This window comes from Entelurus aequoreus, linkage group LG23 (genome assembly GCF_033978785.1).
Source record: "Entelurus aequoreus isolate RoL-2023_Sb linkage group LG23, RoL_Eaeq_v1.1, whole genome shotgun sequence".
In the NCBI taxonomy this organism is placed as follows: domain Eukaryota; kingdom Metazoa; phylum Chordata; class Actinopteri; order Syngnathiformes; family Syngnathidae; genus Entelurus; species Entelurus aequoreus.
In genome coordinates this window covers 37,733,490-37,761,108 of record NC_084753.1, presented here as the reverse complement: position 1 = coordinate 37,761,108, position 27,619 = coordinate 37,733,490, and the positions used below count along the sequence as shown (strand labels likewise).

Here is a 27,619-nt window from a genome sequence, read left to right as displayed (position 1 = left end):
TAATTTATTTTTAATTTTTATTTTATTTGTGGCGGATGTAATTCTTTCGTGGCGGGCCGCCACAAATAAATGAATGTGTGGGAAACACTGATATATATGTTATATATAGTTATATGTGTTTTATGTTGCACCAAGAAAAATTCCTAGTTTGTGAACCCGTTCTCAAACAATGGCAATAAAAACTATTCTGATTCTGATATAGCCTAAGGCCCCTTCTACACTAAGGTTATCCAGGATAAATCCCACCTAACCTTATCCTTGTCCACACACACATACACACACACAATGGTCGTTTAAGACCCCCTCCCTCCCTCGCCCCCTCCGTCCGCCGGCGCAACGCGACCTCGTACGCATGCGCGGAAAATACGCACGTCATATTCACCTCCAGTGTTGCTTTGTGTGCAAGTTCTTAAATGTAACTTATCTGAACAATATCCAGTGTTGTGGTATTTCAATTAACTGGAATCCAGTGTGCTGTGGGGCCCTATTGTAGTGAATCACACCTGAGACATCATAAATTAATCTAATCTTTAATGGACATGTGAAAGTAAACAATGTGATAAAGAACATTTTACATCAATCAATCTAGGGATCTAGATATCTGGTCAGGACACTCCTCACTCTTTTGCCTTCACCTTCATTGTCTATTCCTTTTTGGTGACTTTATATACTCTGGACCTAGACGTTGAGTCTGCGACCTACATGGCGGACAATAACTGATACAGTCTGCTTTGCCAGTCCAAATGCATTCAATGTTTTCCGTAGTCTTCCCTCGTCGGCCAAAGAACACGCTACCTTTTTTTTATCACATCCACGGGAGCCCGCATTCTCGTTGTCTCTCCTTCGACAAATTTTTCGGTAAGTAGAATCACAGCTGACCCGGACATTCGAAAGTTCTCTTGCCGTCCGAGATGTGTTGTATCCCAAATAACTGCAATCACTTTCTCTTAAGGTATTCATGTGTGATTTCCACAAGCGTCTGTACATGTCTGGATGACTCGCCTCCATATTTCCAGTGTTTACCTGCGAGTGGAAACCGGTTGTTATGAAGCTGGCTGTGGCGTGTTCTTTCCGACGTCACTTCCTGTGTGGGGCGCTGTCTTTCTGGCGTCACTTCCTCTCCGAACTCAGTTTGTAAACGATGGATGAGTCCATACAAAGCTAAGAGCCGGAGATTCAAGAAATAGACAGCGCACTTACCCGTGTAAAAAACCTTAAACGATGGCAGTGTTTCCCACATATTCATTTATTTTTGGCGGCCCGCCACGAAAGAATTACGTCCGCCACAAATAGATTTTTTTTTTTTTTTTTTTTTAATTTATTTATTTTTTATTATTATTTTTTTGTCCTGTCCAGCTTCTCAGGCAAATCGTATAGTTGATGTAGATGCCCATATAGGCTGTTCAGATTTACTTTACAAAAGAGAAGTGTAGGATACTTCTCTTGTTGCCTTATTTGTATTTGACCACTACTGTTTTCTGTTTATTTGTTACTGACTGTGGCAGGACACCTCTGCCTCTGTTTCACTTTATGTTGCTGGTAAATAATATGGTTGTAGTAGTAGGCTAAAGTTAAATTATTTAGTATGCATTAATTAAAGGGGCAGAGCTTTAAGAGACATTTTAGCTTTTATATTTTATAAGATATATTTTTTGTAAGAACCACAATTAATAAATATATTTCAGTGAATAACTTATTGTTCAAATCTGTAAATAAATATGTACATAAAGTGTTGTAATTATATTGTAAAATGGATGGATGGATGGACGTTTAAAACAAAACTGTTATTATTACTGAGTAAGTATACATTTTTTGAGCCTTTTTAGAGAAAATCATATCGTTGTAGTAAATTATGCAAATTACTCGATGATGCCATGGTGACCACGCACATAGCCACGCCCCCACCGCCACAGGTATCTTGGCAGTTTATGGGAAACACTGGATGGGTTAGTGTGGCTGACACGGGGCTTGGGCTAAATAATTATTTGTCTAAGGAGCTATCCGGCTTAATGTACACAGGGCCTAAAATCTATGTTGCAATATATCATTTAAAATAGAATTGATAAGACAACCATTTTAAAACGAGTTACAAAGGCTCTTAATTTAGTTGCTAACATATGCAGACATATTACATCATTTCCAGTTCAAACTAGTATTAATATACTTGTTTCTTTACTGTTACTATATGGTTACTTTCTGTTATAACATGTTTCTATCTACACTTCTGTTAAAATGTAATAATCACTTATTCTTCTGGTGTTTGGATACTTCGCATTAGTTTTGGTTGATACTACAATTGTGGGTATGGATCCAATACAAAGTAGTTACACCAATGCTGATACTGACACTTCATAGTTTCAAGATCATTACAATTATATTCAGACAAAAACAAGATGGCGGTGTAATAATATCAAATACATATTTTAAATATTTCCTACTATATGCTCTGATTTCAATCCTTTGGTTTTTGCTCTTAAAGTCCTCCGGTATTCAGACTTGAAGTCTATGAGCATGAACTGATGAAGCCTACTTGGATGAGAGGCCAAACGTCTTCTAAGACAAAGTGAACAGTCCAGTTGTGATGGACTGAATGCCCTGAGAATAAAATGATATGTGGATGTTGTGCTTACTTGGACTGTGATGAAGCTGTGAGGACTCAGGTGGTTTGTCTTCATGCTCTTCAGTCTTCACAGAGACAACAGTCAGTGGAAACTTGGTGAGATCAGCCTCCTCCTGCCCTAGAAGACACTCTTCCTCCTGAGTGATCCACACTTCCTCCTCTTCCTCTTTAATGTGGGGGGGCTGCTGGTCATCTGTTGGGTAAATAAGTAAATAAGATGAATAGTTTTTGACTGACACTGTTAACACAATGACATTATGTGTGTTCTTTTGTGTGTTGTGTTAAAAGTGTGCAGCTAACGGCAAATACAAACATGGGAAATACTTTAGTCCAAGGCACTCTAATTACTTCTAAAGTCGTAAATTGAGTAAAAAACAGCTTTGGACATTTTGTGGTTGGGGGGGTAATTTGAAAAGCCTTTATAAGTACGAGCCAGCATTGATTGAGGCATTCTTAAAGGCCTACTGAAATGAATTTTTTTATTCAAACGGGGATAGCAGATCCATTCTATGTGTCATACTTGATCATTTCGCGATATTGCCATATTTTTGCTGAAAGGATTTAGTAGAGAACAACGACGATAAAGTTCGCAACTTTTGGTCTCTGATAAAAAAAAAGCCTTGCCCCTACCGGAAGTAGCGTGACGTAGTCAGTTGTTCGCTTCCTCATATTTTCCTATTGTTTTCAATGCAGCTAGAGCGATTCGGACTGAGAAAGCGACGATTACCCCATTAATTTGAGCGAGGATGAAAGATTTGTGGATGAGGAACGTTAGAGTGACGGACTAGAATGCAGTGCAAGACATATCCTTTTTCGCTCTGACCGTAACTTAGGTACAAGCTGGCTCATTGGATTCCACACTCTCTCCTTTTTCTATTGTGGATCACGGATTTGTATTTTAAACCACCTCGGATACTATATCCTCTTGAAAATGAGAGTCGAGAACGCGAAATGGACATTCACAGTGACTTTTATCTCCACGACAATACATCGGCGAAGCTCTTTAGCTACCGAGCTAACGTGATAGCATCGGGCTTAAATGCAGATAGAAACAAAATAAATAAATCCCTGACTGGAAGGATAGACAGAAGATCAACAATACTATTAAACCATGGACATGTAACTACACGGTTAATAATTCTCAGCCTGGCAAAGCTTAACAATGCTGTTGCTAACGACGCCATTGAAGCTAACTTAGCAACCGGACCTCACAGAGCTATGATAAAAACATTAGCGCTCCACCTACGCCAGCCCAGCCCTCATCTGCTCATCAACACCCGTGCTCACCTGCGTTCCAGCGATCGACGGCGCGACGAAGGACTTCACCCGATCATCCGTGCGGTTGGTGGCTAGCGTCGGCTAGCGTCGGCTAGCGCGTCTGCTATCCAAGTAAGTCCTCCTGGTTGTGTTGCTACAGCCAGCCGCTAATACACCGATCCCACCTACAACTTTCTTCTTTGCAGTCTCCATTGTTCATTAAACAAATTGCAAAAGATTCACCAACGCAGATGTCCAGAATACTGTGGAATTATGAGATGAAAACAGAGCTATTTTGTATTGTTTTCAATGGGGTACCGCTACTCCTGTTTCACTGGCCCCGTCACACGCATACGTCATCATCCAAAGACGTTTTCAACCGGAAGTTTAGCGGGAAATTTAAAATGTCACTTTATAAGTTAACCCGGCCGTATTGGCATGTGTTGCAATGTTAAGATTTCATCATTGATATATAAACTATCAGACTGCGTGGTCGGTAGTAGTGGCTTTCAGTAGGCCTTTAACTTCACACTCACTGGTGTAAAGTGTGTAAAAACAATTTTCTGTATAGATGTCGACCTATTACACCTAAACCTTATCTCTAACCTTAATATTGCAAGGCATTGTCCTAACCATAACTGAAATATAAAGAACATAAATCAATTCTCATTCCAAAACTACTCAAAAACATCCATGGTATGTTTTCGTCGTCATAAAAAATAATTTTCTTTATGGTAATTTTGTTGGCTGGGCTAAAAGGAACTCTTCCCAAAACATGTTTTACTATGTGGTGCTTTTAAGGAGTATCTCCATCAACTATTCCTCTTTAGAGCACAACTCCCACATTCACTTGGAGACCATCTACGACACGCTGAAGGAAAGTCAGTCACCTTTATGTTCTTTTAATAAATCAAGTGTTGATTGCTTTGTTTATTGAAACTATGAATTATATTGCTTACAATATAGGAACATCAACGTCTCATAAATATTGTGTGTCTGAAACTGTCTTGTTTTCATGAACAAAATAAAAACAAAGCAACGCATCATCCTGATAAGACAATTCACTCTACTATTGACAATTTATTTACGAATAGTGTTAATAATGAAATGTAAAGTTAGTAGACATGTGAGAGTAAGAAGTAAACAAACCTGTTCTGTGTGACACAACTTGATGTTTCTTGAAAACAGCGTCCAGTAGTTGATGTTGTCGCTCCTTCTCCTCTTTTGTCGGACAAAGTTCCTCCTCGTACTCTGCTATCGTTCTTTCGCACATTTTCACACAATCACAACACTTTACACTCACACTTGATCTCTGCTTAGCGATGTGTTTTGATCACTTCCGCCTCTCTTTGTTAGCGGCTAACAAGCTAAGCTACCTGGCAAGCTAAGCTAGCTTAAGCACGATACGCGTCAAAGTGCGCACAGACTAATGTATTAGTGATTAATCATATTTACACGATTAAATGACGTATATGTGTACATGTACACAGTGATTTAGAACAAAGAACCATAATGACCACAATAATGTCTTCTACACTAATCGCCATTTTTTCCCCGTCGTACTGTTTTGTGGTGTGGCGGTGAGTCCACAATAATATACTGCCACCTGTCGGTGTGGTGAGGCTACTACACAATATATTTGACGCATTCGAGGTGTTCTCGTCTGTGGAACCGTTGTTGACCATCACGTGTTTCCTTGGGACCTTAATGAACGGTGCACACTGACTTCGCCAAACCACGTAACAAAAAGTCAAATTTAAGATTCGCTGCTGTAACAATTGTAAAAATATATTTGACTCATCTCTGATACATGCGGCTAATGAGGTAATATCAATTATATATACATTGTTTATATTATTTCTGTTATTTACCTGAAATGTTGTTCGAAGCTAACGTGCTATCGTTAGCCAGCTAGCAGGCCTTTGTAGTATTCGAGCAGTTCTAATATTGTGTTATTCAATACTTTACAACTGTGTTTTCTTAATTGTAAGACACGTTTAACATTGTTAAATATATGTTGCCAAAAATAATTTATTGGTATCGTAATTTTAGACTGGAAGGATTAACATTGTGTTGCACATACATTGTACTAGTCTACTTTGTGTTGGTGCTTACTTTATTAGCAGCAAATTATACTATTCTTGATAGGTCACTTTAAATAGTTTTTTTTCTCACGATAAGCTATGAGTAAATGTTTTAAAATAATAACCAGTGATGCTTCGGCACAAGACACCCCCTGCTGGCCTAATGTATAATTACAAACAGCTGCATCTTTACCAAATAATGACATTGAATTTGTTGTTGTGTCCTACATGTTTTCTTGACCGGAAGTTGGGTTGCAATCACGTGACCTAGAGGCACATCCGGGCACTTTCGGGTTTCAGGCGATGGTCTATTTACTTGAGTAAAAGTAAAAAGTATGTTGTGAAAAAAACTACTCAAGTACTGAGTAACTGCTGAGTAACCTGTTCGTTTAATGATGACGGCAACAAATAATGCACAGAAACATAAAAATAGCAATGAGCAAATTCAGAGCCAGGAATATCTCTTAAGCAACTAAAACAATAATATATATTAAATAATAATACATTAACATAAAATTAATTAAGGCAAATTGAGCCACAATAACTTAACAGCACTATAGGCTCAGTAGGTAGAGATTACAAAGGAAAATAACAAGTTAGCCTTTACGCAAACAATAAACTGATAGGTGTGGGCTGCACCTGGGAACACACTGATTGGGGTTTCTATGCATGCGTGTGTGTGTGTGGGAGACTGTGTGTGTGTGTGTGTGTCTACGAGGCTGCAGTGCGTTAATAAATGTCCCCACACGATGTACATTTGACAGTGATTCATAGCAGGGAAGCTAACATCAGCCTACGGTGACAGCCAAAATATCTACTAACATTACTTATGTGCTTCCTCAAATTTGATGTTGAGTTCATGTAAGCTTAAGCTTGTTAATCATGTGACCGCCTGGCTCTGTTTGATTGGTGAACCGGAGTCAAACGTCACCAGTGACTGCATTTGATTGGTGAAACGCAGCCACGCGATAGATCCTACTTTGAAGGTCTGTCTGACAAACCAAAACAAACAAAGCGTGCATTAACAGATCGATAAAAATCAGTAGCGAGCTGAATGTAGATAAATCGAGCGCAGTAAAAGTAGCGTTTCTTCTCTATAAATATACTCAAGTAAAAGTAAAAGTATGTTGCATTAAAACTACTCTTAGAAGTACAATTTATCCCAAAAGTTACTCAAGTAGATGTAACGGAGTAAATGTAGCGCGTTACTACCTACCTCTGCAAACCAGTAATTATAGTCTGCAGATGATGTGTTGTTGTTGAGTGTCGGTGCTGTCTAGAGCTCGGCAGAGTAACCGTGTAATACGCTTCTATATCAGCAGGTGGCAGCCGGTAGCTAATTGCTTTGTAGATGTCGGAAACAGCAGGAGGCAGTGTGCAGGTAAAAAGGTGTCTAATGTTTAAACCAAAAATAAACAAAAGGTGAGTGTCCCTAAGAAAAGGCATTGAAGCTTAGGGAAGGCTATGTAGAATGAAACTAAAAATGAACTGGCTGAAAAGTAAACAAAAACAGAATGCTGGACGACAGCAAAGACTTACTGTGGAGCAAAGACGGCGTCCGCAGTGTACATCCGAACATGACATGACAATCAACAATGTCCACACAAGGAAGGATAAAAACAAATTAAATATTCTTGATTGCTAAAACAAAGTAGATGCGGGAAATATCGCTCAAAGGAAGACATGAAACTGCTACAGGAAAATACCAAAAAAAGGGAAAAAGCCACCAAAATAGGAGCGCAAGACAAGAACTAAAACACTGCACACAGGAAAACAGCAAAAAACTCCAAATAAGTCAGGGCGTGATTTGACAGGCGGTGACAGTACACCTACTTTGAGACAAGAGCTATATTGATGCATGCTTGGTTATGCTTTAAAGTCATATCCAACAATTACGACAACGACTTTTTTACTGTCAACTGAGTTTAGTTTTTTAATGATTTCTGCTGGTGGTGTGCCTCCGCATTTTTTCAACGCAAAAAATGAGCCTTGGCTCAAAAAAGGTTGAAAAACACTGGTCTAGAGCCCCTCTAGGCTACTGTTAATTTTCCTGAATTAATGCAGATTTGGGTGTATTTTGAAAGGTTTAGATTAGACTCTAAGGGGTGTCAAACGCACGGCCCGCGGGCCGGATCAGGCCCGTGGACAGGTCTTATCCGGCCCGCGAGATAATTTTGATAAGTATAAAAATGAGAAAACATTTTTGAATGAAAGAAACTGCTGTTCTAAATGTGTCCACTGGATGTCGCAATAGCAATTCTTTATATCCCCCGCATGACTTCAGAGAGGACTGGGGGACACATTATCTGGGCACGCATAAATATGCTGAAATATCATGTCTAATTTCATGTGTGATTCATGAAATGAGTCCAAATTTAGACGTTTTGTTGTAGATGATCCTACATATGCACAGAATAATGTCATGTCTGTGTTCATGTTTTTGTTTGGCCATGTGCTGTTTTGTTTTTTGGACACTTCCTTAGTTCCTGGTTTCACTTCCTGGTTTTGTTTGTCACCATAGCAACCATTAGTTTCACCTGTTCCACGTTTGGACTCACACACTCCTGTCTCACGTTTTCACAGTCATGTCATGCACCTGTTCACAGTTAGTCACGCACCTGTTTTCACTTATCATGTCACTATATAGGCTTTTCTGTTTCTGTTGTTCGTCCTGGCGACATCACACATTCATGCTATGTTCACAGTTCCTTGTCACGTAAGTTTTTGTTTGTTTAATGTTCATAGTTCTCCGCCATTGTGCGCGCTTTTTGTTTTCCTAGTCAAGTTTTTTTTACCTCCGCTGCGAGCGCCTTTTGTTTGTACCTTTTGTTTGAGTTTATAGTAATAATTAAATATGTCTTTACCTGCACGCCACGTCCGTTCCAATTCTTTTGCACCACGGGAGAGCAAACCACGCCAGAGACCAAGTCTTGACAGATGTCGCCAGCAATCCGTTTTTCCGCAAGCAACTTGGCGGATGGAGGAAGGAAGGTGGGAAGCGCTAGGTGCCATGGGGGACCGAGATTTGATGTGGGGGCCAAATGGCAAGCTAATTCCGATTAGCTCCATTTGGTCCGAGGAAGGCGCTGCGTCACCGCAGTCCCGGAAGCGCCGCTCCAGACAGAGGACGTCAGGGAAGGTGAGCGGACAGAACGCGGCGCTCCTGCAAGCTCCTCCCCCTCCGGGCAGAAATGGGCCGCAGCCTGCCCGGCTTCCCCAGGATGACATCACAGCTAAAGATTTTTTTTCTTTGAACTCTTTTACTTTCGATCACCTGCCCTCAACAAAGGACTCTGTTTCTATGATCAAACATTACCAGAACATGATTTTGGACATTAGAGCAAGTCCCTCACAGCCACCCAAATTCCATGCCCCGCCCCCCAGGACTCATGCCACGCCCAAGTCAGAAATTTTTTTTTCACCCACAAAAGCCCAGGTGGGGGGGAAAGAAAGACATTTTGGACAATTTAGAGGGGAGGATTCTGCCCTCCTCCTGAACCCCCTCCGCCCACCCCAAAAGACGGTTCCAGACCGCGGGGAGCGCGTCTGGTATCCGCTCCTTGAGGGGGGGGCTAGGGCTGGGAATTGTTCAGGTGGGGTGGCTCAGCATCGTCACGCCAAGCCACAGCCTCCAGCACGACCACAACCACCTGTCTTTCGACCTGCCAAGCCACAGACACCAGCACGACCCCCACCACCAGTCTTTCGTCACGCCAAGACACAGCCTCCAGCACGACCCCCACCACCTGTCTTTCGACCTGCCAAGCCACAGCCACCAGCACGGCCGCCACCACCAGTTTTTCGACCATGCCAAGATCCACCTGCTCCACGCCCAGCTCCACGCCAAGCGCCACCAGTACCTGCTCCACGCCAAGCGCCACCAGTACCTGCTCCACGCCAAGCGCCACCAGTACCTGCTCCACGCCAAGCGCCACCAGTACCTGCTCCACGCCAAGCGCCACCAGTACCTGCTCCACGCCAAGCGCCGCCAGTACCTGCTCCACGCCAAGCGCCGCCAGTACCTGCTCCACGCCCAGTCGCAGCTTCACGACGCCAAGTGCCGCCAGTCGCAGCCCCACGCCGCCAAGTGCCGCCAGTCGCAGCCCCACGCCGCCAAGTGCCGCCAGTCGCAGCCCCACGCCGCCAAGTGCCGCCCGTGGCTGCCCCACGCCGCCAAGTGCCGCCCGTGGCTGCCCCACGCCGCCAAGTGCCGCCCGTGGCTGCCCCACGCCGCCAAGTGCCGCCCGTGGCTGCCCCACGCCGCCAAGTGCCGCCCGTGGCTGTCCCACGCCAAGACCAAAGCCAAGACCAAGACCCGCCAAGTGACCAAGACCAAGACCCGCCAAGTGACCAAGACCAAGACCCGCCAAGTGACCAAGACCAAGAACCGCCAAGTGACCAAGACCAAGAACCGCCAAGTGACCAAGAACCGCCAAGTGACCAAGACCAAGAACCGCCAAGTGACCAAGACCAAGAACCGCCAAGTGACCAAGACCAAGAACCGCCAAGTGACCAAGACCCGCCAAGTGACCAAGACCAAGACCCGCCAAGTGACCAAGACCAAGACCCGCCAAGTGACCAAGACCAAGACCAAGTCCAAGCACCGCCACGCCAAGTCCAAGACCAAGACCAACCACACCAAGACCAACCACGCCAAGTCCAAGACCAACCATGTCAACACCAAGTCCAAGACCAACCATGCCAAGACCAAGACCCAGACCCTCGCCAAGACCAAGACCCTCGCCAAGTCCAAGACCCTCGCCAAGTCCAAGACCAAGACCCACGCTGCCAAGACCATGACCCACGCTGCCAAGACCAAGACCGCCAAGGCCAAGACCACCCACGCCAAGCTTCGCCGCCTGACGCACCACGCCAAGCTTCGCCGCCTGACGCACCACGCCAAGCTTCGCCGCCTGACGCACCACGCCAAGCTTCGCCGCCTGCCACGACAACGCGCCCACCTCCTCGTCGGCCAAGGATGTGGCCATTCCATGGGCGTCCGCCACGCCAGGTGCGCCGACCTCCTTGTCTGCCACGAATGTGGCCATTCCCAGGTCGCCCACCTCGTCAGGTTCAGCGGCGGTCTACCCGCCGCCGCCACCTGACTCTGCCCCGGTGGATTCGGGGACACCTGGTCTGGCGACCCACCGCCATGTCCCCCTCCCTCCCTCCCATGACTCTTGATCCTGTTTTTTGTTTTTGGCCATCTGGGATCTGTCCGTAAGGGGGGGGTTCTGTCATGTCTGTGTTCATGTTTTTGTTTGGCCATGTGCTGTTTTGTTTTTTGGACACTTCCTTAGTTCCTGGTTTCACTTCCTGGTTTTGTTTGTCACCATAGCAACCATTAGTTTCACCTGTTCCACGTTTGGACTCACACACTCCTGTCTCACGTTTTCACAGTCATGTCATGCACCTGTTCACAGTTAGTCACGCACCTGTTTTCACTTATCATGTCACTATATAGGCTTTTCTGTTTCTGTTGTTCGTCCTGGCGACATCACACATTCATGCTATGTTCACAGTTCCTTGTCACGTAAGTTTTTGTTTGTTTAATGTTCATAGTTCTCCGCCATTGTGCGCGCTTTTTGTTTTCCTAGTCAAGTTTTTTTTACCTCCGCTGCGAGCGCCTTTTGTTTGTACCTTTTGTTTGAGTTTATAGTAATAATTAAATATGTCTTTACCTGCACGCCACGTCCGTTCCAATTCTTTTGCACCACGGGAGAGCAAACCACGCCAGAGACCAAGTCTTGACAAATAAACCACATGTTGGTACATCAGTTGAGGAAAATGAGTAAAGTACATTAATAACATCCTGTAATTAGACTTTGATATTACTATTTATTACATCTTCTGATAGATTAACATTTTACACCAATGAGAGCATTTTAAAACTCTGCCAGACTCATACCTATTCACACCTAATCTCATCATTTATTCAGAAATGATAAATCACAAATACAGACAAATAAAGATAGACTACTATGAACAGCAACATGTAAGTGTAAAAAAAATATATTAGGATTTGTATGGTTTCAGATTGTGCTTGTTCTATTTTTAACCCTTGTGTGGTGTTCGGGTCTGTGGGACCCGTTTTCATTTTTTATTAAAAGAAAAATACAATTCATTAATTTTTCAAACTGAGACTCACTGACTTTGGCTCATTTTCTGTGAAGAACATAAATCAGAATACATATTTAATGACCACACACCATACACCCCCCTACACATTTCTATTACATATAAGATGTCCGGGTCCACTGGACCCGGGGCTAATAGAAGTGTGGAAATTGATGTTTTGTGTACCACACACACACACACACACACACACACACACACACACACACACACACACACACACACACACACACACACACACACACACACACACACACACGCACACACACACACAGCAGGCCTAGACAGGAGGAGGACAGAGTGTAGGTACACAGAACATCAGAGGGTCAAATGTGCGAGAAAATGAGAGCAGACAGTGTTGACAAACAATGTTGCCACCTTGTGTGGGAGCCGCAGGTGCAGAAACACAAAAGAAGAATCCCTGTGGGATGCAGAAACTGCCAGAGAAATTTTCCGTGCAACGTTCATATTGTTGCTACCCAGGCAGCGTTTGTGGGTCTGATGGACCCGTTGCATTTTGTGGCTTTTAATGCCTCACAATCAAACACTTTTATGTTAAAATAACTGAACAGGTGTTTATTGGGATAAGGTAAACACCTGTTCAGTATTTTAACATAAAAGTGTTTGATTGTGAGGCATTAAAAGCCACAAAATGCAACGGGTCCATCAGACCCACAAACGCTGGCTGAGTAACAACTATATGAACATTACACAAGGGTTAAACAAAGAAAACAATCTGAAGTTGTCTTTATTTTTAAGTTATCGTGACATGATTTTACCAGTCCGGCCCACTTAGGAATAGATTTTCGTCTGTAAGGCCCCTGAGCTAAAATTAATTTGACACCCCTGGTTTAGAGGCAAATATATAAGCGATCATGAAAAAAATATTAAAATGGGGATGGAGTGTATTTTTACACTCTTTAAGAAAAATATTTCAATTAAAGATTTAAACCATTTATCACCACCAAAACGTTACTGCTCGCTATGACCTCACTTCATTTGACACTCACTTTATTTAAAGAAGAAAAGATTGGAGGCACATCATGTCTTTACATTCAAAGGGTCCACAAATGAAGCATTAATGGGTAAAAGACCAAGTTGGACTTATTGGTGCATCGCTAAGTAACGTATTTGATTGACATAACAAGTATATGACATAACAACATATACTGGAAATAAATTCCAACTGGTGTTTATTACTACAAGTTCACTATTTCTACAAATGGCAAGTGATGAAAGTTTATTCATTGAGGCAAAAATAAATGTTTTTCAAAGTGCATCAATATATTGTACACAAATTAGAGATGTCCGATAATGGCTTTTTTGCCGATATTCCGATATTGTCCAACTCTTAATTACAGATACCGATATCAACCGATACCGATATATACAGTCGTGGAATTAACACATTATTATGCCTAATTTTGTTGTGATGCCCCGCTGGATGCATTAAACAATGTAACAAGGTTTTCCAAAATAAATCAACTCAAGTTATGGAAAAAAATGCCAACATGGCACTGCCATATTTATTATTATTGAAGTCACAAAGTGCATTATTTTTTTTAACATGCCTCAAAACAGCAGCTTGGAATTTGGGACATGCTCTCCCTGAGAGAGCATGAGGAGGTTGAGATGGGGGTTGAGGTGGGGGGTATGGGGTAGCTGGGGTTGTATATTGTAGCGTCCCGGAAGAGTTAGTGCTGCAAGGGGTTCTGGGTATTTGTTCTGTTGTGTTTATGTTGTGTTACGGTGTGGATGTTCTCCCGAAATGTGTTTGTCATTCTTGTTTGGTGTGGGTTCACAGTGTGGCGCATATTTGTAACAGTGTTAAAGTTGTTTATACGGCCACCCTCAGTGTGACCTGTTTGGCTGTTGACCAAGTATGCGTTGCATTCACTTGTGTGTGTGAAAAGCCGTAGATATTATGTGACTGGACCGGCACGCGAAGGCAGTGCCTTTAAGGTTTATTGGTGCTCTGTACTTCTCCCTACGCCCGTGTACACAGCGGCGTTTTAAAAAGTCATAAGTTTTACTTTTTGAAACTGACACCGATAATTTTGAAACCGATACCGATAATTTCCGATATTACATTTTAAAGCATTTATCCTGCCGATGTTATCGGACATCTCTAACACAAATCAAACATGCATCAGTAATGCTTTTGTGGTTGAATTGTAGCTTTTGAATCCTAATTGTGAGTTTAAAATGTTGATATTTGACGAGTCCGGGCTCAGGTTTGTGTCATGTCTCTCAGATAAAACGATGAACGGTCGTCAAGGAGAACCTCCCCCTCAGCCCCGGGGCGGTAGCTCCACGACACGGCAGGAGGATCCGCAGCCCCCCTACATTAAGAACGAGGAGGAGGAACACTGGAGCACTCAGGAGGAGGCTGATCTCACCAAGTTTCCACTGACTGGTGTCTCTGTGAAGACCGTAGACCATGGAGACAAACCACCTGAGTCCTCACAGCATCACCGCAGTCCAAGTAAGCAGCAGTGCCTTTAGTCTACTTTATACCTGCATTACCCTTTCCATCCTTACCCTTTCCATCCTTTTTAACTGAGCTACTGTGTGGAGCAATTTCCCTTGTGGATCAATAAAGTTTGTCGAAGTCTAACGAGCACATTGCGTTCTAGGACTAAGCTTGAATTCAGAACACTCAAATCTCAAATCAGCCACACCCATTGAAATGAATTCAAATCAATTTAGTAATGATACCACAGTTTTAACATGTAAAATGCCTTTTAATCCAAAAAATAAACTTTTACATAAAAAGTAACATTTGAAAACAATTACAAGAGCATGTTCTACAAACAACTACTGTAGTTTTATGCTATAATATCAATCAAGCAATCAATCAATCAATCAAAGTTGACTTATATAGCCCTAAATCACGAGTGTCTCAAAGGGCTGCACAAGCCACAACGACATCCTCGGCTCAGATCCCACATTAGGGCAAGGAAAAACTCAACCCAGTGGGATGACAATGAGAAACCTTAGAGAGGACCGCAGATGTGGGGATATTGTAAATTTGTACAAAACCCAAAACCAGTGAAGTTGTCACGTTGTGTAAATGGTAAATAAAAACAGAATACAATGATTTGCAAATCCTTTTCAACTTATATTCAATTGAATAGACTGCAAAGACAAGATATTTAACGTTCAAACTGGAAAACTTTGTTATTTTTTGCAAATATTAGCTCCTTTGGAATTTGATGCTTGCGACGTGTTTCAAAAAAGCTGGCACGAGTGGCAAAAAAGGCTGAGAAGGTTGAGGAATGCTCATCAAACACGTGTTTGGAACATCCCACAGGTGAACAGGCTAATTGGGAACAGGTGGGTGCCATGATTGGGTATAAAAGTAGATTCCATGAAATGCTCGGTCATTCACAAACAAGGATGGGGCGAGGGTCACCACTTTGTCAACAAATGCGTGAGAAAATTGTTGAACAGTTTAAGAACAACATTTCTCAACCAGCTAATGCAAGGAATTTAGGGATTTCACCATCTACGCTCTGTAATATCATCAAAAGGTTCGGAGAATCTGGAGAAATCACTGCACGTGAATTGAATGCCCGGGGACCTTCGATCCCTCAGGCGGTACTGCATCAAAAACTGACATCAGTGTGTAAAGGATATCACCACATGGGCTCAGGAACACTTCAGAAAACCACTGTCAGTAACCACAGTTCTTCGCTACATCTGTAAGTGCAAGTTAAAACTCTACTATGCAAAGCGAAAGCCACTTATCAACAACACCCAGAAACGCCGTCGGCTTCGCTGGGCCCGAGCTCATCTAAGATGGACTGATGCAAAGTGGAAAAGTGTTCTGTGGTCTGACGAGTCCACATTTCAAATTGTTTTTGGAAACTGTGTGTCGTGTCCTCCGGACCAAAGAGGAAAAGAACCATCCGGACTGTTTTGGCGCAAAGTTGAAAAGCCAGCATCTGTGATGGTATTGGGGTGTATTAGTGCCCAAGACATGGGTAACTTACACATCTGGGATGACACGATTAATGCTGAAAGGTACACACAGGTTTTGGAGCAACATATGTTGCCATCCAAGCAACGTTATCATGGACGCCCCTGCTTATTTCAGCAAGACAATGCCAAGTCACGTGTTACAACAGTGTGGCTTCATAGTAAAAGAGTGCCGGTAGTTGACTGGCCTGCCTGTAGTCCAGACCTAAAATACCACAACGTAGACCCCGGACTGTTGAACAACTTAAGCTGTACATCTGAGTGTTGTTAAAAGGAAAGGCCATGTAACACAGTGGTAAAAATGCCCCTGTGCCAATTTTTTTGCAATTTGTTGCTGCCATTAAATTCCAAGTTAATGATTATTTGAAAAAACAACACGTTTTTAATTTACGATTTACACGACGTGCCAACTTCACTGGTTTTGGATTTTGAAAAATACGTTGTGGACACACACAAAATAAACATTCTATAGAAAAATGATTGCAGTTTTGCATGTGGAAAGTAATGTGAAATACTTATAAATGAAGAATGAACATTTCACATCACTTTCACCTTTTTATCGAAGACTCTTGTTGGCAAAGATGGCGATGAGAAAAGAAGGGGGGTGGTAGGAGAGAGCTGCTCAGACTGCACCTATGAACTTAAATTGTATAGTGTTTCCCACCTTCTTTATCAAAGTGCTAACACTCGCAACTTTCTTTGGCCCCGTGGTGGCTTATTTTGCAGTCGTACACAATTTAAAAAAAAGCACAAAGACGTGGGATTATTTCTTCATACGGATCATACGCAGACGAACAGACTTGTTTGTCACGTGCAATGTTTGGCCGAACGATAACTGAGACGTGTACGAAAACTTTTGACAAAACATTTTCATAGAAAACCGAATCATACGAAAACTACTCTTTGACATGATCTTATATGATATATTTTCCACCGATGCATCAACAATCAGTGAAAAGACGATGCAGCAGGAAGGCGGGGAAGAAAAACAAAACCTTGTTGACATGTATTACTTAAGTGTTATTATGACAATGACAATAAAGGAATTGATTGATTGATTGATTGACCTAAACAGGAAGTAATATATGCAGACTGATTTGATGGAGTCATGGAAGATGTAAAGATATCAGTCCAATGTATTTTATAGGTGGTAAAAAAGTCAAATTGTGCTAATGCAGCTCATCTTTTATCAATAAATAATAATTATTATTGTTAGAGATGTCCGATAATGGCTTTTTTGCCGATATCCGATATTCCGATATTGTCCAACTCTTAATTACCGATACCGATATCAACCGATACCGATATATAGTCGTGGAATTAACACATTATTATGCCTAATTTTGTTGTGATGCCCCGCTGGATGCATTAAACAATGTAACAAGGTTTTCCAAAATAAATCAACTCAAGTTATGGAAAAAAAATGCCAACATGGCACTGCCATATTTATTATTGAAGTCACAAAGTGCATTATTTTTTTAAACATGCCTCAAAACAGCAGCTTGGAATTTGGGATATGCTCTCCCTGAGAGAGCATGAGGAGGTTGAAGTGGGCGGGGTTGGGGGGGGCAGGGTTGAGGTAGGGGGTATCGGGGGGCGGTGTATATTGTAGCGTCCCGGAAGAGTTAGTGCTGCAAGGGATTCTGGGTATTTGTTCTGTTGTGTTTATGTTGTGTTACAGTGCGGATGTTCTCCCGAAATGTGTTTGTCATTCTTGTTTGGTGTGGGTTCACAGTGTGGCGCATATTTGTAACCGTGTTAAAGTTGTTTATACAGCCACCCTCAGTGTGACCTGTATGGCTGTTGACCAAGTATGCCTTGCATTCACTTGTGTGTGTGAAAAGCCGTAGATATTATGTGATTGGGCCGGCACGCAAAGGCAGTGCCTTTAAGGTTTATTGGCGCTCTGTACTTCTCCATACATCCGTGTACACAGCGGCGTTTTAAAAAGTCATAAGTTTATTGGCCGATAATATCGGCAGTCTGATGTTATCGGACATCCCTAATTATTGTAATTGTAAAAAACAAGATCAATTTCATAATTCATAATTATCAATGATTCATGTCCATTTAATTTGTAAAGAACATCACAACTTCTGTCAGTCCTTTTGTGAAATATAATATTTGATGGACTAAATAATATTTGACATGTCTGAGCTAACATTTGTTGTTCGTGTCCTGCAGATGGCAACCAGCTGGTTGGTTGTCAAGAAGACTGTCCCCCTCAGTCGCTGGAGGGAAGCTCCACTTTGAAGCCGGCGGAACCAAAGCCCCCCGACCTTAAAGAGGAAAAGGAGGAAGTGTGGATCACTGGGGAGGGAGAGTGTCTTCTAGGGCAGGAGGAGGCTGATCTCACCAAGTTTCCACTGACTGTTGTCTCTGTGAAGACTGAAGACCATGAAGACAAACCACCTGAGTCCTCACAGCTTCATCACAGTCCAAGTGAGACCAGAGCCGTGGAACCTTCAAGAAGCAACTCACCACAACACATGACAACAGAAGCTGATGGAGACCACTGTGGAGGATCACAAGCAGACAAGGTCTTAGCTCCACTATCAGATAGTGACGACACAACGTCACACTCTCCTGAAGATGAAGACAGGGACGACACCAAAGAACCTTTGAGCAGTGATGCGGACTCTGAAGGTGAGACGAGGACTCAAACTGACAACAAACATTTTAAACGCGCTAAAAAGAGGACGCGTAAAAATCGTTTGATCTGCTCAGTTTGTGCTAAAAGATTTTCCTTTAAATGTGAGTTAACTCAACATATGAAAACGCACACAGGAGAGAAACCTTTTAGTTGTTTGGTTTGTGGCGACAAGTTTGCTCAAAGGCCCACATTGACAAGACACATGAGAACGCACTCTGGAGAAAAACCTTTCAGTTGTTCCGTCTGCGCTGATAAATTTGCTCTGAGGTCGACATTGACCGCACACATGCGAACACACACCGGAGAAAAACCTTTTAGTTGTTCCATTTGTGGCGAACGATTCACTCAGAAAGGAACCATCGCAGTACACATGAGAACACACACCGGAGCGAAACCTTTCAGTTGCACAGTTTGCGGTAAAAGTTTCTCTCAGAAAGGTTCGATAGCGTTACACATGAGAACACACACGGGCGAAAAACCCTTTATTTGTTCAATTTGTGGTACAAGATTCTCTAACAACTCAAACATGCTATCACACATGAGAACACACACGTGCGAAAAACCATTCCAATGCTCCGTTTGTGATAAAAGCTTTTCTAACAAGAGGGATTTTGCAAGACACATGATCACGCACACAGGAGAAAAACCTTTTACTTGCTCGGTTTGCGGTGATACATTTGCTCGCAGGTTCTCATTAGTGACACACATGAAAACGCACACTGGGGAGAAACCTTTTAACTGTTCAGCTTGCGGTAGAAGATTCTCTGAAAAGTCACACATGCAGTCGCACATGAGAACGCACACTGGAGAAAAACCTTTTAGATGCTCAGTTTGCCGCCGTGAATTTGCTCACAGGTTCAACATGGTGAGACACATGAAGACGCACACTGGGGAAAAACCTTTTAATTGTTCAGTTTGCGGGAAAAGATTCTCCGAAAAGTCACACATGGTATCACACATGAGAACACATACCGAAGAGAAACTAGTTCATTAGAACTTTCCCACATTTATAGTGGTTACAGGTGGTCTTCTATTTGTGATGTTTCGTGTTAAGATGTTTTGTGGTTACAGCTGCGCTTTTAAAAATATAATTCAAAACTTAATTTCATTCAAAAACAGGAGACTGGCTCAATAGTGGGGTTTTTTTGCGTGCTGTAAAAGAATGCTCTATGCTCAATATTGGCCGCATTTGTCTTGCACTGCTCAACGGTTGCGACAATTAATCAGGACAAAGATTGTAATGTAACATCTTCCCGAACGTTGTAAGATAGCGAGGAGGTGGACGATCGACAATTTCTTTATTGCATGAACAAAACAACGTTTCAACGGTCAGGACCCATGTTATGTTCACGGACAGTCGGACGTCGCAGACCTTTTTTTCGTCACACATGTTAAAGAATCTCCTCCCATGGAAACGTAACAACTATATGGTGCTTTTATTATTGACATGGAAAAGAAGAGCACAATCAACACTTTTCCTGCTGCTTCCTCCCAATAAGCCACAGGAATATACTTTTTTTTTTATTGTATTACTGTTTCATTTCATTATTAATTTCAGTGTAAGGTCTGACTTACACAAAAACTTTACAGTCATAAAACTGAACTGGTATGTACCTGAGGAACACCTGCGTGCTGGCCAAAGAGTGACCAGGAGAAAAAGGATTTCTATGTAAAATGCGCATAAAGTATTTTTGTTCTGCGATTATATTTTTGTAACTGTCTCTTATTTGTGTTTGTAATTATTGTTAAAAAAAAAAAAAAAAGTTGGATCAAATGACTATGTTCTTTTTGGTGCTGGTCATGTCAACATGGCTGTGACATCACGTCACCAGGACGTATTTAGGCCGGGTTCATTCATAGAGGAAATGGGACCCAGGAGAGAGAACGGAATAGACTTGCCATACTTTTGTTGAACATATTCCTTAACGCTCTCTTATACGCTACTCTTTGGACTTCACATCTGCTGACTTAGATGTGCTCAGCTAAATTTTTGTTTCATCTGACATCACGTGGACAAAGATAAGACCTTTTGGAGGAAAGTTCTGTGGTCAGATGAAACAAAAATTGAGCTGTTTGGCCACAATACCCAGCAATATGTTTGGAGGAGAAACTGTGAGTGTTATGTTTGGACTAAGGGGAGGTGATGGCAAAGAGACACTAGATGGCAGTATGAACAATGATGTATTATATATATTAACCATATATATATACATATATATAATAATCAACCAATACAAATAAACAATAGAATGGAGTGTGAACTAGATCCAAAAGTGTATGTGGTGTTAGGCTATGTGTGTAGTTAACTGAAGTGAGTGTTACCAAGTGTTGAACGAGAGATGAGGAAGTCCAGAGAAAGAGGGGAATCTGTGTCCAAGAGGGAGGTCGAGATCCAAGGGGGCAGTCCGAGAAGCAGGGGAACGACGAGGAATGACGAGACACACAGCAACGTCAAAACACGGGAACAGAGGTCTGCGGTAGGATGACACGACAATGAAACACGGAAGGGAAAACACTGAGAGAGCAAGGTACATAAAGCAGGAGATGATCGCTTACTGTACAGGAGACTATATTCCGGCGCCTGATGGCGGGTTCAGCAGGCTTATGTAGGCAGCTCCTTCATTACAGGCAGGTGTGCCGATTGCCGGTGAATGATTACAGCTGGTGGCAGCTGCAGGGCGGAGACGCGCACAGCGCGTCCCTGGATGTGCGCCGCGGCTGTGGGCGTGTCCCGAGGTGCGTTCATCAGGACGGACAGATGAGGGCGCATTCCAATGCGCCCTGGCCGTGACAGTATCCCCCTCCTTATGGACAGCGCCCAGATGTCCTCTAGCAGGAACCACGAGAACACAGGTCAAAAGTCAAGGGAGGGTGGAGGGGTGAACTGGAGGTGGGTCGCTGGCCCATGTGTCCCCGAATCCACCGGGGACGAGTCTGGTGGCGGCGGCGAGTAGAACGCCGCAGCAGCCTGCGAGGTGGACGACAAAGGAGCGGCCACCTTCTTGGATGTCGGGAGGGCGGACGCGAGTGGCGCCAGAACCACAGCAACCTACGGGAAATATCTCCATATCTTGGGCGTTGCTGTTGGCGCAGAAAGTGTCCCTGCCCTGGCCACAGAGGGCGCCGTGTGCGGGCGCCTGTTGGCTGCCTTGGCGGCCGGCCAGCCGGAGGTCGCGGTAGCGACGATGCAGGAGACTAGGGGGCTGGCGGCGCTGTGGAAAGGCTTGCCAAAGACGAGTAGGATGAAGACCTTGGAGCCAGAGTAGAGGAGGATGATGTCGTCGGAGCCAGAGTCAAGGAGAATGATGTCGTCGGAGGCATGGAAGCAGACGTCATCGGAGCCGGAGACGAGGAGGGCAGCTGAGGAGCAGGCCGAGGCGGCGAAGAGGTCGGCGCTGCTGGCCGAGGCGGAGAGGTCGGCGCTGCCGGCCGAGGCGGAGAGGCGGGGGTCAGCCTGGACGCTGGTGGAGACACGGAGGCTAGCTGGGTGACGGGTGCTAGCTGGGTGACGGGTGCTAGCTCGGAGGCTAGCTGGGTGACGGGTGCTAGCTCGGAGGCTAGGCCGGAGACTGGTGCTAGCTCGAAGGCTAGCCAGGGGACTGGTGGCTGCGGCTGGGAAAAGCAAAAGACAGGTGGTATTTGTCTGGCAGGTGGTAGCCTGTCTGGGTGCAGCTGTGCTACCACATCAGCACAGCCACCAGTGCTAAAATGGAAGAGAGATGGTATCTGTCTGGCAGGGGGTAGCCTGGCTGGATGCAACTGTGCCATCACATCAGCACAGTCACCAGTACCACCCCCACACCCCCACCCTCCGAACGCGGATGCCAGACGCTTCCAGCTGACTGAGGACTAGTCACTAAGGGTGGGAGGTGGGTGGCCAGGCAGCGGGTAAATTCCTCCTTCCCCGTGTTGAAGTTAAACAGTCCCTTGAAGGAGTGTTGAGGGCTAGAAAAATTGTCCAGGGTGGAGGTATAAGAAAAAGACATCCTGAGAGGGGCAAAAAGAAAAAAGAAAAAAAAAAAAAAGTTTCTTTTTTTTTCTTTTTTCTTCTTTTATGTCACTAGGGAGCGGGGCTAAAGTCACTGTGCCGTCAGGTCCCAAATCAATTGGCCGGAATATACTGTTATGTTTGGACTAAGGGGAGGTGACGGCAAACAGACACTAGATGGCGGTATGAACAATGATTTATTATGTATATTAACCATATATATATATAACAATCAACCAATACAAATAAACAATAGAATGGAGTGTGAACTAGATCCAAAAGTGTATGTGGTGTTAGGCTATGTGTGTAGTTAGCTGAAGTGAGTGTTACCAAGTGTTGAACGAGAGATGAGGAAGTCCAGAGAAAGAGGGGAATCTGTGTCCAAGAGGGAGGTCGAGATCCAAGGGGGCAGTCCGAGAAGCAGGGGAACGACGAGGAATGACGAGACACACAGCAACGTCAAAACACGGGAACAGAGGTCTGCGGTAGGATGACACGACAATGAAACACGGAAGGGAAAACACTGAGAGAGCAAGGTTCATAAAGCAGGAGATGATCGCTTACTGTACAGTAGACTATATTCCGGCCCCTGATGGCGGGTTCAGCAGGCTTATGTAGGCAGCTCCTTCATTACAGGCAGGTGTGCCGATTGCCGGTAAATGATTGCAGCTGGTGGCAGCTGCAGGGCGGAGACGCGTGCAGGGCGGAGACGCGCACAGCGCGTCCCTGGATGTGCGCCGCGGCCGTGGGCGTGTCCCGAGGTGCGTTCATCAGGACGGACAGATGAGGGCGCATTCCAATGCGCCTTGGCCGTGACAGTGAGGCCTTTAATCCCAAGTACACCAATCCTACCGTCAAGCATGGTTGTGGTAGTATTGTGCGATGGGCCTGATTTGGTGCCAATGGAACTGGTGCTTTACAAAGAGTAAATGGGACAATGAAAAAGGAGGATTACCTCCAAATTCTTCAGGCCAACCTAAAATCATCAGCCTGGAGGTTGGGGCTTGGGCGCAGTTGGGTGTTCCAACAAGACAATGACCCCAAACACACGTCAAAAGTGGTAAAGGAATGGCTAAATCAGGCTAGAATTAAGGTTTTAGAATGGCCTTCCCAAAGTCCTGACTTAAACGTGTGGACAATGCTGAAGAAACAAGTCCATGTGAAAAAAATTTTGTCAAGAGGAGTGGTCAAAAATTCAAGCAGAAGCTTGTGGATGGCTACCAAAAGCGCCTTATTGCAGTGAAACTTGCCAAGGGACATGTAAGCAAATATTAACATTGCTGTATGTATACTTTTGACCCAGCAGAATTGCTCACATGTTCAGTAGACCCATAATAAATTCATAAAAGAAGCAAACATCATGAATGTTTTTTGTGACCAACAAGTGTGTGCTCCAATCACTCTATCACAAAAAAATCTGATTTGTAGAAATGATTGGAAACTCAAGACAGTCATGACATTATGGGAAACCGGATGTAAACAAGCCGCACGCGAATGTCTGGTGTGTAGTTAGCATGTCTGCGATGTGGGCGTATAATATTGTGGAAGTCACTTCCTAGCGGCCCCACTGTCAGACACGGCACAGGAGCCCACCGTGCAGGTTTGAACAAAGTTTTAATAATCACATGTTTTCACAAAGTTCTCTCTCCAGCAGGACGCGGCTTTTCAGCCACGTCCGTATCCTCTCTCTCCTCCTGCTCCCGGCCGCTTACTGTTAAAGACAACAGATGATTGGATTGACACGTACCACCTGTGAAATCTAATCACCTGCCATCTGTGTCTCGCCGTCTGATGGTGCTCTTTCCTCAGCACCATGGACAGAGGCGGTGACCTTTGCTCCTGCAGGCAGTGCTGGCAACATCCCCCTCCACAAATATTAATGGTACTGCGGGGGGTTTTAAGGAGAGAATGTCCGACTGGAGCAGCAGCGCCAGGTAAGATTGACTTAAGGTTAAAGTTAAAGTTAAAGTTAAAGTACCAATGATAGTCACACACACACTAGGGGTGGTGAAATTTGTCCTCTGCATTTGACCCATCACCCTTGTTCACTCCCTGGGAGGTGAGGGGAGCAGTGAGCAGCAGCGGTGGCCGCGCTCGGGAATCATTTTGGTGATTTTAACCCCCAATTCCAACCCTTGATGCTGAGTGCCAAGCAGGGAGGTAATGGGTCCCATTTTTATAGTCTTTGGTATGACTCGGACGGGGTTTGAACTCACGACCTACCCATCTCAGGGCGGACACTCTAACCACTAGGCCGTCCTCGCTTTTCGTCAGGGACATAGAGGGACAGAAGTAGAGTCTCTAAACACGAGTACAGTCTACAACAGGGGTGTCAAACTCATTTTAGGTCAGGGGCCGCATGGAGGAAAATCTGTGCACACGCGGGCCAGACTATTAAAATAATGGCATTAAAACTAAAAAAAAAAAAAAAAGACAACTTCAGATGGTTTTCTTTGTCTTACTTTGGCCAAAAATAGAACAAACACATTCTGAAAATATTACAATAAAATTATAGAAAAAAATACCGGCAGCGGTAAAGTTTAGATCCATGAAGGAAAGAAGAAAATGAATGAATTTATTTTATTTATTTCGGCAGACAGACATATATAGCAACACTTCATCACTCTTTCTAGTTTGGCAGACATGCAACGGCACCCACCGAAAAGGGATACGGGAAAAAAGCAAAATGCTTATCCATGTCCCGCCCCTAATTTACAATCAACTTATATGTTGGTTATATATGTTGGTTATATAGTCCAAGTTTCAACTGCAGATTTGATGGATACATGACAATTTCAGAACAAGTATAACATATGATAATGGATGATAATGACAAGTCAGTATACCGTATTTCCTTGAATTGGCGCCGGGGCGGTAATTAATTTAAAACCTCTTCTCACTCCGGCGCTTACCAAAGGCATGCGGTAAATGTAGGCCTGCGCTTATAAATTTGAGTGTGATGTAAGGATACCATCATGAAAAGCACATTTAATAAAAAAAAAACGTTATTATGGTCTTACCTTTACTTATAAATGAAGTCCATGCGCAGCTCCTTCTGACCAAAAGCATCGATAACTTGTTTATAGAAGTCTTCCGTATCTTTCATCTGTTTAAAAAGTCTCTCTATCTCGATGGAGATATTCCTTTAATTATTACCTCCTGCTTCGATTGAAAGTCCAGTTTAGAAAACGGTTTTATTTTAGATATGTAATCCTCCATATTAAAAGTGCAAGCGAGAGGAAAAAATAAACGATCGCTGCTAAAGCTGTTGCTGCTTGTTGTCACTTCTTCTGCAGCCGAGTAGTCACAAGAAGGATCACTAGCGCCCTCTACCACCAGGAGGCGGGAGTCATTTAATGACTCATATTTGACACACCCAGCTACGGTATATTAATAAAACATGGCTGCTTACTGTTCTTTTTAGCATATTCAATAGCTTGGATCTTAAATCCTACTGAATAGCTCTTAATCTTCTTCCCTTTATGCAATTTGAAATTATTGAAATCAGCCTCCTCCATTTTGAAAATGATGACAGGTGAAGTGTCACTCGTGACGTGACGAGTTTGACCCGGCGGAAATTCTAGGCATATGCTAATTATTTTGCGAAACGAGTTTGACCCGGCAGAAATTCTAGACATGCGCTAATAAAAATAATTATTTGCGAAACGAGTTTGACCCGGCGTTAATCCTGAGCCGGCGGTAATTCTAAGCATGCGCTAATTATTTTGTGAAACGAGTTTGACCCGGCAGTAATTCTAAGCAGGCGCATACTATATACCCGGCGGCAATTCAAGAAAATACGGTACATACACTAATATGGATATATAATATCATCGAGTGACCATGAGATTAGCTCCATCTTGCCTGGGTATCTTTCGTCTTCTGAAGCCTTGTCTGGTGTGTTATGTCCCTTATTCCACAGTGAGTTCTTTTGCACCTGTGTCCCACAGTTGAGATAGTCCAAACAACTAGTCATGGTTTTGATAGTTTCCCAACGACACATTTTTTAACGCAAGGTTGAACACTCTTAGGCTTGTCCCACAGTTTCACCCCCGCTATAGATAACGTTTGAGCCTTGAATGTGGAATTTACTATGTTATGTTTGAATTTCAGGACACCCCTGAGTTTATGTGGACCATCTCTGAGTGAAAACAGACCCTGGTAGAGCCCTTTGTGAGGCCATAAACATAACTTGAAGTCTACTGTATTGGATTATATCATGTAGTTTAAGAAAATGACTCATTATGAACAGATCATTGGTATGAGCTCTATATGGGGCATAATGTATAATTCTAATTGCCTTTTTCTGGAGCTTAAATAGCGGTCCAATAGTGCAGTGGTTCTCAACCTTTTTTCAGTGATGTACCCCCTGTGAAATTGTTTTTAATTCAAGTACCCCCTAATCAGAGCAAAGCATTTTTGGTTGAAAAAAAGAGATAAAGAAGTAAAATACAGCACTATGTCATCAGTTTCTGATTTATTAAATTGTATAACAGTGCAAAATATTGCTCATTTGTTGTGGTCTTTCTTGAACTACTTGGAAAAAAAGATATAAAAATAACTAAAAACTTGTTGAAAAATAAACAAGTGATTCAATTATAAATAAATATTTCTACACATAGAAGTAATCATCAAATTAAAGTGCCCTCTTTGGGGATTGTAATAGAGATCCATCTGGATTCATGAACTTCATTCTAAACATTTCTTCACAAAAAAAGAAATCTTTAACATCAATATTTATGGAACATGTCCACAAAAAATCTAGCTGTCAACACTGAATATTGCATTGTTGCATTTCTTTTCACAGTTCTTTTTGACAGACATTTAAAAAAAATCTCACGTACCCCTTGGCATACCTTCAAGTACCCCCAAGGGTACGCGTACCCCCATTTGAGAACCAC

The 27,619-nt window shown here is 43.3% G+C and overlaps 1 protein-coding gene across 1 annotated transcript in view; it reads left to right on the top strand.

Annotated features, from left to right (window-relative positions):
* Positions 1 to 27,619, top strand: part of LOC133640867 (zinc finger protein with KRAB and SCAN domains 3-like) — a 257,581-nt gene that overhangs the window by 213,456 nt on the left and 16,506 nt on the right. Inside the window, exon 6 of the mRNA XM_062034550.1 lies at positions 18,262 to 18,519. Within this exon, the coding sequence (XP_061890534.1) occupies positions 18,262 to 18,519 (258 nt within the window). The remainder of the gene's footprint in view (positions 1 to 18,261; positions 18,520 to 27,619) is intronic.